The sequence below is a fragment of the Microcaecilia unicolor genome, chromosome 3 (genome assembly GCF_901765095.1).
Source record: "Microcaecilia unicolor chromosome 3, aMicUni1.1, whole genome shotgun sequence".
NCBI lineage: Eukaryota > Metazoa > Chordata > Amphibia > Gymnophiona > Siphonopidae > Microcaecilia > Microcaecilia unicolor.
In genome coordinates this window covers 265,981,677-265,996,459 of record NC_044033.1, presented here as the reverse complement: position 1 = coordinate 265,996,459, position 14,783 = coordinate 265,981,677, and the positions used below count along the sequence as shown (strand labels likewise).

General features: G+C 41.5%; 1 protein-coding gene across 1 annotated transcript in view; it reads left to right on the top strand.

Annotated features, from left to right (window-relative positions):
• The window catches only part of PLG (plasminogen), a 180,287-nt gene that overhangs the window by 56,596 nt on the left and 108,908 nt on the right, over positions 1–14,783 (top strand). The window contains exons 4-5 of the mRNA XM_030198063.1: positions 4,634–4,748; positions 11,806–11,945. Coding sequence (XP_030053923.1) covers positions 4,634–4,748; positions 11,806–11,945 — 255 coding nt within the window. The remainder of the gene's footprint in view (positions 1–4,633; positions 4,749–11,805; positions 11,946–14,783) is intronic.

Here is a 14,783-nt window from a genome sequence, read left to right as displayed (position 1 = left end):
GCTGGCCAAGCCTGAATAGTCAATGCTGGTGCCTGGATTATGCCTGGCATTGAATATCTGTGCTACTTAGTACAATTCAGACTAGAGTAGTCTTGCAACTGACTGTCCAGCAGTATATATTTTATTAGAAATGGAAAAATCAAGGTAACAAACTAAGGGCCCTGTTTACTAAGATGCGCTAGCGTTTTTAGCGCGTGCACAAAATTAGCAGGATCTAACTGTGTAGGCACCCATCGGAATATTGTGGGTGCCTAAACAGTTAGTGTGTGCTAATGGTTAGCATGCGCTAAAAATGCTAACGCACCTCTAACGTGGCTTAGTAAACAGGGCCCTAAGACCCAGGTGTACTAATCAAATTTTCCCCTGTGGAAGACCATTTTCAAGGCCATTGATGTGGATAAAGGGTGATTATATGCCTGCAAATTGGCTTCTGAAAATTTCTCTCCCTCAGTTCAGTTAAAGCCTGTGTACTATTTCACAACGTGTGTACCTATGGCCACATTTGGAAGAGATATTTCTAGAGACATGGTATGGTCAGGACTGGAAAGCAACATATGTAGATTTGTTTTACAAATCTATGGGGCCCTTTTACCAAACTGTGGTAAAAAGTGGCCTTAGTGCATCCTTTCGTGGGTCATTCCTGTGTGCTAAAAGACATTTTTTCCAGCATAGGTAAAATAGCGTCTTTTTCTATTTTTTGAATTAATGGCCACGCACTAATTTTGTAGGCAGGAAGGGCTCACACTCTAATCATATTTTAATGTAACTGTGCTGATTATTGCAGAACAAGCCAACTCCATCCCAACCCGCTCCCAGCACTAAAAAATAAAATCTATTTTTTTAGCAAATGGAAAGCCTGTGCCGATCACAAAATTACAGCAGGATGCCTGAACACACCTCATGGAAAGGCCTTTTTTACTGCAGTAAGCATGCATTAGTGTTTACTTCAGTTTAGTAAAAGTACCCCTTAGTGCAGGCTTGTCCTGGTCCTCAGAAGCTTAGCAATTCTTGTGGTGCTTACAGAAGGATTCCTGCTTCCTCGCTGCACCTTGGCTCTCTGTTAGCATGAGCTGCACGTTAGGGTTACCATATGGCTCCAGAAAGAGGAGGACAGATTGAGCCAGTCTGGGTTTTACTTCCATTGCTTTCAATGTAAGCAAAACCCGGACTGGATCAATGTGTCCTCCTTTTTCTGGAGCCATATGGCAACCCTAGCTGCACGGTCCTGCAAGTTCGGGTTGGTCTTGTGGTTTCAAGTCTTGTGAGACTTGAAACCGCAAGACCAACCCAAACTTCCGGCACCGCATTGCTCAAACTTGCAGAGAGCCATGACATGGCAGGGAAGCAGGAATCTTGCTGTTTCTTCTGCAACCGAAGCCAGATGAGGGAAAAGAAACTGGTTGAAGGCTAGGGGGATGGGGTACAGGAGCTAAAGAGACTGGGTAAAGGCTAGGGGGGGTTACTTGAGCGAGAGAGACTGGGCAAAGGCGGAGGGGAGGGGTTACATGAGCGAGGGAGGCTGGTTCAAGGGTGGGGGAGGGGGTTTCCATGAGCGAGAGTGACACTGGGTGGAAGTTGGGGAGGAGATGATGCACCATCATATTTTGTTACTATTTGATGAAACATGTAGCCAAATACGACAATGTGTGTTTTGTCCCTCCAAATGTTACAAAAGACCTCAATAGAAAAAGGTTGGAAAAGCCTGTCTTAGTACGTTATTTTTTATGAAAAATCTACCTGAAGAAAAGGCAAACGCAAACGTACCCATACAAATTTCCATAAAAGAGTACATAAGTATTTCCCCTTTAAAATTTAGTGCAAAGTCCCTGGGTGAAAATGCATACAAACTATGCGCGAAAGCACAGTTTAAATATTGTTCTCTTTCTGGGTTATTTTAGAAGGCATTTTCATAGCTAAATCCAGACAGCTAATCTGGCATCTTTTCATGCGAGGAAAATGTGTAAATTAAAGGGCAAATGCATTATCATATTAATATAATGTAATAATTTTTGTATGCAAATCAGCACAAGTGAAAATCTGTAATTCAGCATTATTCAAAAAAAAACTGGAAGAGAAAAAAATGATTATATGCTGAACACCAGCTACATTTGGTGATTGATTTGTAAATTTTTAACCAAAAGAACACTGAGTATTTGAGGTTAAAGTTTGCAAGTGTGTGGGACAAAAATCTGAAGGTTATATAAACTGTCAGCAGTTCATGCAAACAAAAAAATTATATGAGTCAGCATGATAGCTCTTTTGGGCTGGTTTCTTCCATCTTATATGTTGCTAGTCTGTTGCAAAATTAGCCCTAGGACCCCAGCTGTCTTCTGCCAAATATTGCACCACATGTGTATTTGGACATATAAATATGGAATATAGCAAAACCATATGTACAAATACATAGTAGATGACGATGACAGCAGAAAAAGACCTGCATGGTCCATCCAGTCTGCCCAACAAGATAAACTCATATGTGCTATGGTTTGTGTATATCTTACCTTGATTTGTATCTGCCATTGTCAGGGCACAGACTGTATAAGTCTGCCCAGCACTAGCCCCGCCTCCCAACCACCAGCCCCGCCTCCCCCCACCGGCTCTACTACTACTACTACTACTCAACATTTCCAAAGCGCTACCAGACTCACGCAGCACTATACTGCCACCCAATCTTGGCTAAGCTTCTGAGGATCCCTTCCTTCTGAACAGGATTCCTTTATGTTTATCCCATGCATTTTTGAATTCCGTTACCGTTTTCATCTCCACCACCTCCCGCGGGAGGGCATTCCAAGTATCCACCACTCTCTCCGTGAAAAAATACTTCCTGACATTTTTCTTGAGTCTGCCCCCCTTCAATCTCATTTCATGTCCTTTCGTTCTACCGCCTTCGTATCTCCGGAAAAGGTTTGTTTGCGGATTAATACCTTTCAAATATTTGAACGTCTGTATCATATCACCCCTGTTTCTCCTTTCCTCCAGGGTATACATGTTCAGGTCAGCAAGTCTCTCCTCATACGTCTTGTAACGTAAATCCCATACCATTCTCGTAGCTTTTCTCTGCACCGCTTCTATTTTTTTTACATCCTTCGCAAGATACAGCCTCCAAAACTGAACACAATACTCCAGGTGGGGCCTCACCAATGACTTATACAGGGGCATTAAAACCTCTTTTCTTCTGCTGGTCACTCCCCTCTCTATACAGCCTAGCAACCTTCTACTTACGGCCACCGCCTTGTCACACTGTTTCGTAGCCTTCAGATCCTCAGATACTATCACCCCAAGATCCCTCTCCCTGTCTAACACATACGTCTCCCATGGATTTCTACTCCCTAAGTGCATCACTTTGCATTTCTTTACATTGAATTTTAATTGCCAAACCTTAGACCATTCTTCTAGCTTCCGCAGATCCTTTTCATGTTTTCCACTCCCTCCCGAGTGTCCACTCTGTTACAAATCTTAGTATCATCCGCAAAAAGGCAAACTTTACCTTCTAACCCTTCAACAATGTCACTCACAAATATATTGAACAGCACCGATCCCTGAACACCATCCTGTGTTTGCTAGCATTCCTGGAGGTCTATCTGGAGTACTTGTAGCCTAATGCTAAATCTGCCTTCTTCTGCTCTGCCTGTTTCTGTCCCTGCACCTAAATACCATGTAAATTGAAAGGGGCATATACATGGATGATACCTCTTTTGCGTTTCAGTTGACAATCTACTTTTTGACTAGATGCCATGTGGTGAGGTAGTTACAGATGATATGTTTTTTTCCTTGTGTATGTTGTGTATGTTAAAATGTCTAATAAAACTAACCATATAGGAATAGGCTTTTCTTGTTTGCAAGTATGTGAAATCAGTAAGGTAACTGTCTCTTCATGTTCAAGTGTACAGCGCTGTGTACGTCTAGTAGCGCTATAGAAATGATAAGTAGTAGTAGTAGTAGTAAATAGAAGGAATAGAAAGTGATCTGCCAGCAGTGCCAGGACTAGGGGGCATACAATGAAGCTACAAAGTAGTAAATTTAAAACGAATCGGAGAAAATGTTTCTTCACTCAATGTGTAATTAAACTCTGGAATTCGTTGCCAGAGAATGTGGTAAAGGTGGTTAGCTTAGCGGGGTTTAAAAAAAGGTCTGGACAGCTTCCTAAAGGAAAAGTCCATAGACCATTATTAAATTGACTTGGGAAAATCCACTGCTTATTTCTAGGATAAGCAGCATAAAATGTATTGAACATTTTCAGGATCTTGCCAGGTATTTGTGACCTGGATTGGCCACTGTTGGAAACAGGATGCTGGGCTGGATGGACCTTTGGTCTGTCCCAGTGTGGCAATAATTATGTACTTAGTGCAAGTGTAGGAGGCCTGCAGCAGTCTTACACAACCCTGGCCCTGTAACATGTTGGTAAAACTTTCCCAGAGATTTTATGTATTTCAGAAATTATCCCCTTTTCTGCCCATTGAAAATGCTCTTGTAAATGAATGAGTTGGAATAAGATTTCACAACAATATTATACTGATACAACATAGTACTTTTTAAATAGAAGCCATATTTTGTTTTTCTTAGAAGCCATATTATGTTTTTCATAGAAGCCATATTATGAAACTGTTTGATTAAAATGGATCTGGTTGTTCAGTTTACCTTTTAGAGTGCAAGAAAGGCATTGGCACCGATTATCGAGGGACTGAGTCTAAAACAGCAACAGGAATATTATGCCAGGCATGGTCAAGTACTTATCCACATGTTCCCAAGTATGACCTTATCATATTTCTATAACATAATGTTCTTTGCATGTCTTGTCAATAGATTATTTATTTATTAGTCGCCTGGTCTTCCAAAGACCTCAGGGCAGCATAAACAGTAAGACATAAATATAATGCATATATAGATATACAACATATATGTAAACAAACTGACAAAATACAACTTGTAAAGTATATCCTTATAGGGGTGTGGTTGTTGTAGTGGTTAAGTGGTATATATAGAGTTTTTGAGGGGGAGATAGGATAATTGTTTGTTTTGGAATGGTCTCAGGAGGTTATGTGTAGTTCAGTATATAAGACTAACCCCCCTGTTTACTAAAGCTTAGCTTGAGTTATCTACAGCATGGCCCATTTTATTCCTATGGGCCCTGCTGCAGATAACTCGAGCTAAGCTTTAGTAAACAACCCTCTAAAAGTGTTGGGGTATATGTATTCATAGAATGTGTGGAAAGTGGAGCTTGGGAGTATACACATTGGGGAGAGTTGGTTATATATTGAGTGTAAGGGGAATGTGTTTATGAAGGGGTTGTATGGTGGGAGTGTGTGTAGCTTGGTGTGCATGGGTAAGGTGGGGAATGGGGTAAATATGCATGGGTAGGATGTGTGGGGAGATAGAGCTGAGTGTGGATGTGCATGAGGAAAAGAAAAAGACATGCATGTGTCGAGATGGTAATTAGGCATAGGTAATTGAGTGTGTGTGGGAGTGCAGGGATGAAAGAGGCCTAGATCATAATTTTGTTCCCCGTAACAAGTATTTTCCATAGATGGCAGGATGGATGAGGCACACAAGTGGGTGATGTCATCTGATGATGCTAATGTGGAATTCCTTTTCCAGCGCCCAGAATATAGTGTAAACTTCTGAGCATGCACAGCCCTTCCTACACATTTTGGTTTCCACAGCACAATTAGACAACTCTCAGGGAGGCAGGAGGGATTATGGACTATATTAATCCTGCAAAAACAAAAAGTGAGGCAACACAGAAGGAGAATTCCAAGGAGCTAATCCAAAAAGCCTTTAATGCAGTTCAAATTTCCAAAAGTATCCAGACTGTCCAAATGCCTAGTGTACACCAGATTCGACACGGCTGTATTTCAGCAAGGGTGCCTGCATCAGGAGTCACAGTTCCTTACAAAAACAATAAAACACAAATGTGCATACTAGATTTATATGGAAAAAATGATAAATATATAGTGGTGGAAATAAATTTGATCCCTTGCTGATTTTGTAAGTTTGCCCACTGACAAAGACATGAGCAGCCCATAATTGAAGGGTAGGTTATTGGTAACAGTGAGAGATAGCACATCACAAATTAAATCCGGAAAATCACATTGTGGAAAGTATATGAATTTATTTGCATTCTGCAGAGGGAAATAAGTATTTAATCCCTCTGGCAAACAAGACCTAATACTTGGTAGCAAAACCCTTGTTGGCAAGCACAGCGGTCAGACGTCTTCTGTAGTTGATGATGAGGTTTGCACACATGTCAGGAGGAATTTTGGTCCACTCCTCTTTGCAGATCATCTCTAAATCATTAAGAGTTCTGGGCTGTCGCTTGGCAACTCGCAGCTTCAGCTCCCTCCATAAGTTTTCAATGGGATTAAGGTCTGGTGACTGGCTAGGCCACTCCATGACCCTAATGTGCTTCTTCCTGAGCCACTCCTTTGTTGCCTTGGCTGTATGTTTTGGGTCATTGTCGTGCTGGAAGACCCAGCCACAACCCATTTTTAAGGCCCTGGCGGAGGGAAGGAGGTTGTCACTCAGAATTGTACGGTACATGGCCCCATCCATTCTCCCATTGATGCGGTGAAGTAGTCCTGTGCCCTTAGCAGAGAAACACCCCCAAAAATAACATTTCCACCTCCATGCTTGACAGTGGGGACGGTGTTCTTTGGGTCATAGGCAGCATTTCTCTTCCTCCAAACACGGCGAGTTGAGTTCATGCCAAAGAGCTCAATTTTTGTCTCATCTGACCACAGCACCTTCTCCCAATCACTCTCGGCATCATCCAGGTGTTCACTGGCAAACTTCAGACGGGCCTTCCGGAGCAGGGGGACCTTGCGGGCACTGCAGGATTGCAATCCGTTATGTCGTAATGTGTTACCAATGGTTTTCGTGGTGACAGTGGTCCCAGCTGCCTTGAGATCATTGACAAGTTCCCCCCTTGTAGTTGTAGGCTGATTTCTAACCTTCCTCATGATCAAGGATACCCCACGAGGTGAGATTTTGCGTGGAGCCCCAGATCTTTGTCGATTGACAGTCATTTTGTACTTCTTCCATTTTCTTACTATGGCACCAACAGTTGTCTCCTTCTCGCCCAGCGTCTTACTGATGGTTTTGTAGCCCATTCCAGCCTTGTGCAGGTGTATGATCTTGTCCCTGACATCCTTAGACAGCTCCTTGCTCTTGGCCATTTTGTAGAGGTTAGAGTCTGACTGATTCACTGAGTCTGTGGACAGGTGTCTTTCATACAGGTGACCATTGCCGACAGCTGTCTGTCATGCAGGTAACGAGTTGATTTGGAGCATCTACCTGGTCTGTAGGGGCCAGATCTCTTACTGGTTGGTGGGGGATCAAATACTTATTTCCCTCTGCAGAATGCAAATAAATTCATATACTTTCCACAATGTGATTTTGTGATGTGCTATCTCTCACTGTTACCAATAACCTACCCTTCAATATGGGTGCTCATGTCTTTGTCAGTGGGCAAACTTACAAAATCAGCAAGGGATCAAATACTTATTTCCACCACTGTATTAGATATCTCTATAAATAAATAAAAGATGACTTACATGCTTTGAACTTATAAGGATACATTTTTTTTTATGTTAACAGAATAATATAAATGCAATGCACATAAAATGTCATACATATAAAAATGCTGAGATAATTAAAAGACCATATAACAAATATAGAGCCATTTTTACAATGCTGCGGTAGAGTTACCACAGCGTTGCCATGCGCCAATCTGGCACGACCACTGACCTAATGCAGGAGACAGTGGTAGTGCTGCACCCAGCATGACTGGAAAATACTTTTTTATGTTCAAGTAGCAGGCAAGAGCCAATTTACAATCTAGAGTATGAAGCTTTTCTCTCAAGTATCTGAACGAGGCTTCAGCCATAATGTTGGAAGCACCATTTCTTCATTCAAATGGAACAGTGCTACAACCTTTGATAAAAATTTGTAACAACTTTGTGGGGATAAATTGGCTATATGGTTTGTACATTACCAATGCCTAAATCTTACTAACTTTTCTAACTGAAGTAATAGCTATCAGGAACAGTACTTTCCAAGTTAAGAGGTTGAGAGATGTTGTTTCTAGAGGTTCAAAAAGAGATTTCATGAATGGAGTGACGGCTAGATTCAGGTTCCAAGGTACATAGGGCTTTTATAATAATTTTACTTGAAATAAGGCTTTCATGATGTGCATAACCAGCTATAAAGTTATCAATTGGCAACAGTTAAGTCAATAGTATACTGAGATGAACTCTGATAGAAGTTTGAAGCCCAAGATGATATAAATGGTATAGATAGTGTAGAATCATCAAAGGTGGATCCTAGCCATTAGTGGAGCACCAGAATGAAAACCTTTTCCACTTGAAAGCATACTTTCCTCTAACTGAAGACTTCTGAACAGCTATCAAGATATCTTGGATAGGCTAAGGAATACCAAGAATAGACATTAAAGCCTGCTCAATTTTATCTAGACAACCAACATTCACAATTTGAGGTCTAGATGAAGAAGTCAGCCTTCCTACTGAGTTATCAGTGCTGGCAACTGAAGCAGCCTGTGAGGAGGTTGAACTGCAAGGTTGTGAAGGAAAGGGAATCAGTTTTGCCAAGGCCAGCAGGGTGCTATGAGAATCCTTGTTCAATGGCTTTGCTAGAACTTGTGCAGTACTTTTGGTATGAGTGGAACTGGAGGGTAAGAATAACGAAATGACCCAGTCCATGGAATCATCAGGGCATCTGCAGCAAGATGTAAGAGAGAAGGGATCCTTAAAGAAGAAGATTTGTGTTTTCTTCACTGACAGATCAATTTGAGGTATTCTCCAGTCTTGAACGATTGACTTCAGACTATCTACATTGAAGCACCCTCCTGAGCTTGTCAGCTAACTGATTCTTCAGGTCAGGAACTTAAGTGGCCTGTATTTGGATGGAGCTAGCTATCACAAGGACCCAGATTATTGCTGCTTCTCTGCAGAGAAAAAGATTACAAGCTTCCTTGCTTGTTCATGTAACATTGCTACTTTATTTGTCCATTTGAAACTGTGATGATAATGAAGGAATACTCGTAGGGCATACAAGATTGCCCCAAGTTCCAAATTGTTGATGTGTAGAGCTAACATATATCTTGTTCACATCCCTTGTCAATGTTGGTTGTCTAGATAAAATCTCCACCCTTGAGTTGAGGCATCTATAATATGAACTAACTGGTGCTGATTGTCACAGTATAAAAAGCACATCCACTGCTAAATTCCACTTAGGAAAAGGCAAAGCTGAGAAGATAAGTACAATATGGCAGAGAAAGGTTAACATTGTAATATAGTAAATGATGGCAAATAAAGACCTGAATGGTCCATCTAGTCTGTCCAACAGTCACACTCATTATCAAGTCATGATTAAACAAACAATGATTGTGGTATAGAATACTTGATCATTGTCTCTCTTTTGCAATTTTTAAAAATAGTTCCAGAGGTGATATCGGAAATTACAGACCAGTGAGCCTGACGTCTGTGCCGGGCAAAATGGTAGAGACTATTGTAAAGAACAAAATTACAGAGCAAATACATAAGCATGAATTAATGAGACAAAGCCAACATGGATTTAGTGAAGGGAAATCTTGTCTCACCAATCTACTACATGTGGATAAAAGTGAGCCAATCAATACTGTGCATCTGGATTTTCAAAATGCATTTGACAAAGTACCTCATGAAAGATTCCAGAGGAAACTAGAGAGTCATGGGATAGGAGGTACTGTCCTATTGTGAATTAAAAACTGGTTGAAAGATAGAAAACAGAGAGTAGGGTTAAATGGTCAGTATTCTCAATGGAGAACTACTACTACTACTATTTAGCATTTCTATAGCACTACAAGGCGTACGCAGCGCTGCACAAACATAGAAGAAAGACATTCCCTGCTCAAAGAGCTTACAATCTAATAGACAAAAAATAAATAAAGTAAGCAAATCAAATCAATTAATGTGAACGGGAAGGAAGAAAGGAGGGTAGGAAAGTTTTTGCACACTGCTTTTTTTGTAGTAACAGTGGGATTTGAACCAACCACCTCTGCATTACAAGACCAGTGATGTAACCACTTGGCCACAGATATAGTAGAATTGGAAAAGATGCAGCGAAGGGTGACTAAAATGATAACGGGGATGGGACGACTTCCCTATGAAGAAAGATTAAGGAAGCTAGGGCTTTTCAGCTTGGGGGAGACATGATAGAGGTATATAAAATAATGAGTGGAGTGGAACAGGTGGATGTGAAGCGTGGATGTGGCATTACTTATGTACTTATGTACATAAGATTGTCGATTTCAATAGTGATGTAAAACATAGTACATTTCCAGAAACACAACATACATACTGTTAATTCATAAAAGGATATAACTCACCATAAATATATAATATCACATCAAGTAAATATTAAAAACATATGTTAAAAGAATATCTGAAATGTTAATAATAATAAAGAAACATAATTATGTCATTAAAACAAAAACATGATATAAAACATAATACTTTTTGAAATACATATGCACTGTTAATGTATAGAAGTATATAATGGACTATAAATATAAAAATAAATAAAAACATAACTAAACATATACATAATCATAAATGTAATAGATGTACTGGATCAAAAAAAAGAAGGAAAATGAACAAGAAAATCTGTCTGGTATTGTGTACTGCAGTGTTTAAAAGAACTATGCAATAAAGTAAAAGAGACCATCTAGACAAGGAAACATGTTCAAAGTAAGTGGTTAAAGTGTAAATGTAATTTGTATCCAGAATGTAAGTGATAGGGTGTGAATCTAATTTATATCTAATTTATATAGTAACAGTGGTTAGCGTATCTGGGTTAAAAAAAAATTTGGATAACTTCCTGGAGGGAAATAACTTCTTGCCCTGGGATTGGTAGTATGGAATGTTGCCACGATTTGGGTTTCTGCCAGGTACTTGTGACCTGGATTGGCCACTGTTGGAAACAAGCTACTGGGCTAGATGGACCATTTATCTGACACAGTATGGCTACTCTTACGTTCTTGTATTGACAATAAGCTGGTGCAACAATGAAATATTTAGCAAAGAACAAGTGGAATAACGTAACAATAGACAAAAAACGCAGTAAACATAGTGACTATTCAAAGTATTTTGAGAGTGTTCTTTTAGAAAAGATTTATGAAATCCAGAGTTGAATGATAACAAAGAGACCACAGCCATGTGAATGAAAAAATGAAGTGGACACTGTGAGGATCAAAATTGAAACGAACACTGTGAGGATCAAAAAGCGATTAATGACAAAAAATGCGATGACCAATTGGAAGTAATGAAACAGCTCTTGAATGCCAATATTTCATACGTTATCCAGGGGTAGTAGGATCAAATCATATTCCCATATGATTATGATTCTACTACACTAACAAAGTCATGGGTCTTCTCGTAGCATTTCAAGAGCGGGAAAACAAACCGGAATAAAGCGAGTCTAGTTAAAGCGAATCAAAATAAAGTAAATATTTAAAACATATATACAAAACCTTAACTTTAAAGGCGTGTTAAACGCAAATGCGCCTTAGTAAGCACATACTGTTGTCTACATTGGATTCTATTTTATGGTGTTGGTCCGCCTCTGCTTCTGTCACACCCATGACCCTCCCCTACCCATTTTAAACAGGTGTTTTATCATGCTGGCTGGTTTTGTTACATGGTAGCCATAAGATGAGTGGCTGGTTGAAACATCTTTCATAGTATTGCTTTGCTTACTTTTTAGCTTCCAAATGAATCTTTCTTTTGTTTTGTTTCTTTGTTTCTGATATAGCTTTACACCTGAAACATTTCCAGATAGAGGGTTAGAGTCAAACTACTGCAGAAATCCTGATGGAGATTCAGAAGGACCTTGGTGCTATACCACAGACAGCAGTATGCGATTTGCCTACTGTAATATACAAGAATGCGAAGGTAAGGTTCTGTACAGTAATTATTATGTCACTATTTTTAACCATTACTCTTTCCAGATATCTCTTAAAATTATTTTTAACTATTAAATTTCAAAATATTATATTGTACATTATACGATGAATAGAAATAATCTACAAAAAACATATAAAAGGCAAAAGACTAGCCCTCCCTGTTTACAAAGCCATGCGGCAATGCCGACACAACTCATTCAATAGGCTGTGTTGGCATTAGTGCATGGCAGAATGCCTTTGTAAACAGAGGTGGGGGTAGGGGGACACTTAAGGAAGTTATATGGAAATACTTTTAAAACAAATAGGAGGAAATATTTTTTCACTCAACAAATAGTTAGTGTATCTAGGTTTAAAAGAGGTTTGGACAAATTCCTGGAAGAAAAGTCCACAGTCTGCTATTGAGACAGACATGGGGAATCCACTGCTTGCCCTGGTATTGGTAGCATGGAATGTTGCTACTATTTGGGTTTTTGCCAGGTACTTGTGACCTGGATTGGCCACTGACGGTGGCAGCCTGTACTGACAGTACCAGCCTGGGCTGCCTGGCTTGGACTGGGGGTGGGGGTGGGGGGAGGGGGAGTTGGGAGGAGAAGGAAGAGAGGAGAGGAGCTTCAACCCCAATGCCAGCTCAGAGCTGGCTTAGGGTTAAGGCGGTATTCCGCCCCTCCGACCAGAGCGCTGTGCTCTGATCATACAGGTAGAATACTTCAGAGCATATTTTAAGGCATTGTTTGCCATGCCAGACCCCTCTGATCATTGTGTGCTGGTAAATTCGGGCACTAGTCCGGCGCTAGTGACCTCTAGCGCCCTCATTTACCTTTGATAATCGGGGCCTTGGTGACTAAGCAAGGCTTCTATATGTGACTTTTATGAGCCCTTGGCCCAGAGGTAGCTGCTTGACAATCACCCAACCACCTCTGGGTAGACCGAGTCCCCTCAGAACTAAGAGTACTCCCAAGAACCGGACTGGACCACAAGTGGAGATGAACTGAGGCAGCTTTATTAGTAGTAAAAAAACACAAGGCTAAAAGGTAGCCAAACGGCACAGAAAGGACAACAGGCAGCCTAGCTATACAGTCTAACCTAGCTGAAGCAAGGCAAACATAAAATAAGGTAAAGTAGAACAGCCTAGCTGTATAGGGAAATCAAACTTAAACAGCCTAGCTGCGCATCTCAATACTAGCCGACAAAATGGAAAGCATAAAGTGTACAGTAAAGGTAAAGTAGAACGGCCTAGCTGTATGAGGAAATCAAACAGAAGCAACCTAGTCAGGGCCGCCGAGAGACTGGGCTGGGCCCGGGACAAGGCGGCCCCCCCCCACCCGTTCCCCTCCATCCGCCACCGGGTCAGGCCCCTGCACTATATGTAGATCCTTCAAGAGGGTAGTGTGTCATGATTTAGGCTCTACACCTTTTCTGATGTTTTGGTGCCATCTCAGTAATCTCTCCACTGCAAAACAGAATACACAAACTTGTGCAAAAACCCACTCATAACCTTACCAAACCATAACAACACTAATTCCAAGGTCAGGACTAGCTACAACCTTATGCGTGGAAAGGCAGCACTGTAATTACACCGGGCTCTAAAACACCAGTACACTACCTCGTGAAAAAAACAAAACAAAAGGGCTGCAAATACTACACACTAGCAGAATACTGCACCTTGATCACACATGAAAAACACATGACAACAGATATGACACAAGGAACTAGAAATAAAAAAAAAAAAACATGAAGGCAAAATACTGAACTGGAAAGTTACCTCAAGAAGTCAGACTCAGCATGCAGCAATACTAGAAAAAATGAAACTTACATGAAAAATATCACAGATACACATTTCAAAAAGCTAACATATTCCAATTAATAAATTCTGAATAAAATACTTTTTTCTACCTTTGATGACTGATCATTTAGTTTTTCTATTCGCTTTGGTTCCAGTGTCTTCTGTTTTATGCAGTGTCTTCTTTCCATTTGATATTTTTTCTCTCACCATGTTCACCATCCTCCTGTGTCCTGTCTACCATCTGTAGCCCTGTCCCTATCCTTTCTCCAGTTTCAGCATCTGCCTTCAAAGTGTTCCGATCCAGCCCTTAAATTCAGCAATTTTCCCTCCATCCATATCCAGCATTTCTCCTCACTCCCCTTCCCTCCATCCATGTGCATCTCCTTCCTGACTTCCCTCCCCTCCATCCATCCATGTCCAGCAACTCTCCATTCTCCCCTGCCCTCTCCTCCATCCACCCATATCCAGTAAATTTCCTCTCTCCCCCCTGCCCCCTCCATTCATCCATCCATGTTCAGCAATTCTCCTCTCTCCCCCTGCCCTCCCCTCCTGTCCAGCGATCTCTTCTCTCTCCCCCTGCTTTGCCCTCCTCTCCACTCCATGTCCAGCGATCTCTTCTCTCCCCCCGCCCTCCCCTCCTCTCCTGTCCTGTCCAGCGATCTCTTCTCTCTCCCCCTGCCCTCCCCTCCTCTCCTGTCCAGCGATCTTTTCTCTCTCCCCCTGCCCTCCCCTCCTGTCCAGTGATCTCTTCTCTCTCCCCCTGCCCTCCTCTCCTGTCCAGTGATCTCTTCTCTCCCCCCTGCCCTCCCCTCCTGTCCTGTCCAGTGATCTCTTCTCTCTCCCCCTGCCCTCCCCTCCTGTCCAGCAATCTCTTCTCTCTCCCCCCTGCCCTCCCCTCCTGTCCAGCGATCTCTTCTCTCTCCCCCTGCTTTGCCCTCCTCTCCACTCCATGTCCAGCGATCTCTTCTCTCCCCCCGCCCTCCCCTCCTCTCCTGTCCTGTCCAGCGATCTCTTCTCTCTCCCCCTGCCCTCCCCTCCTCTCCT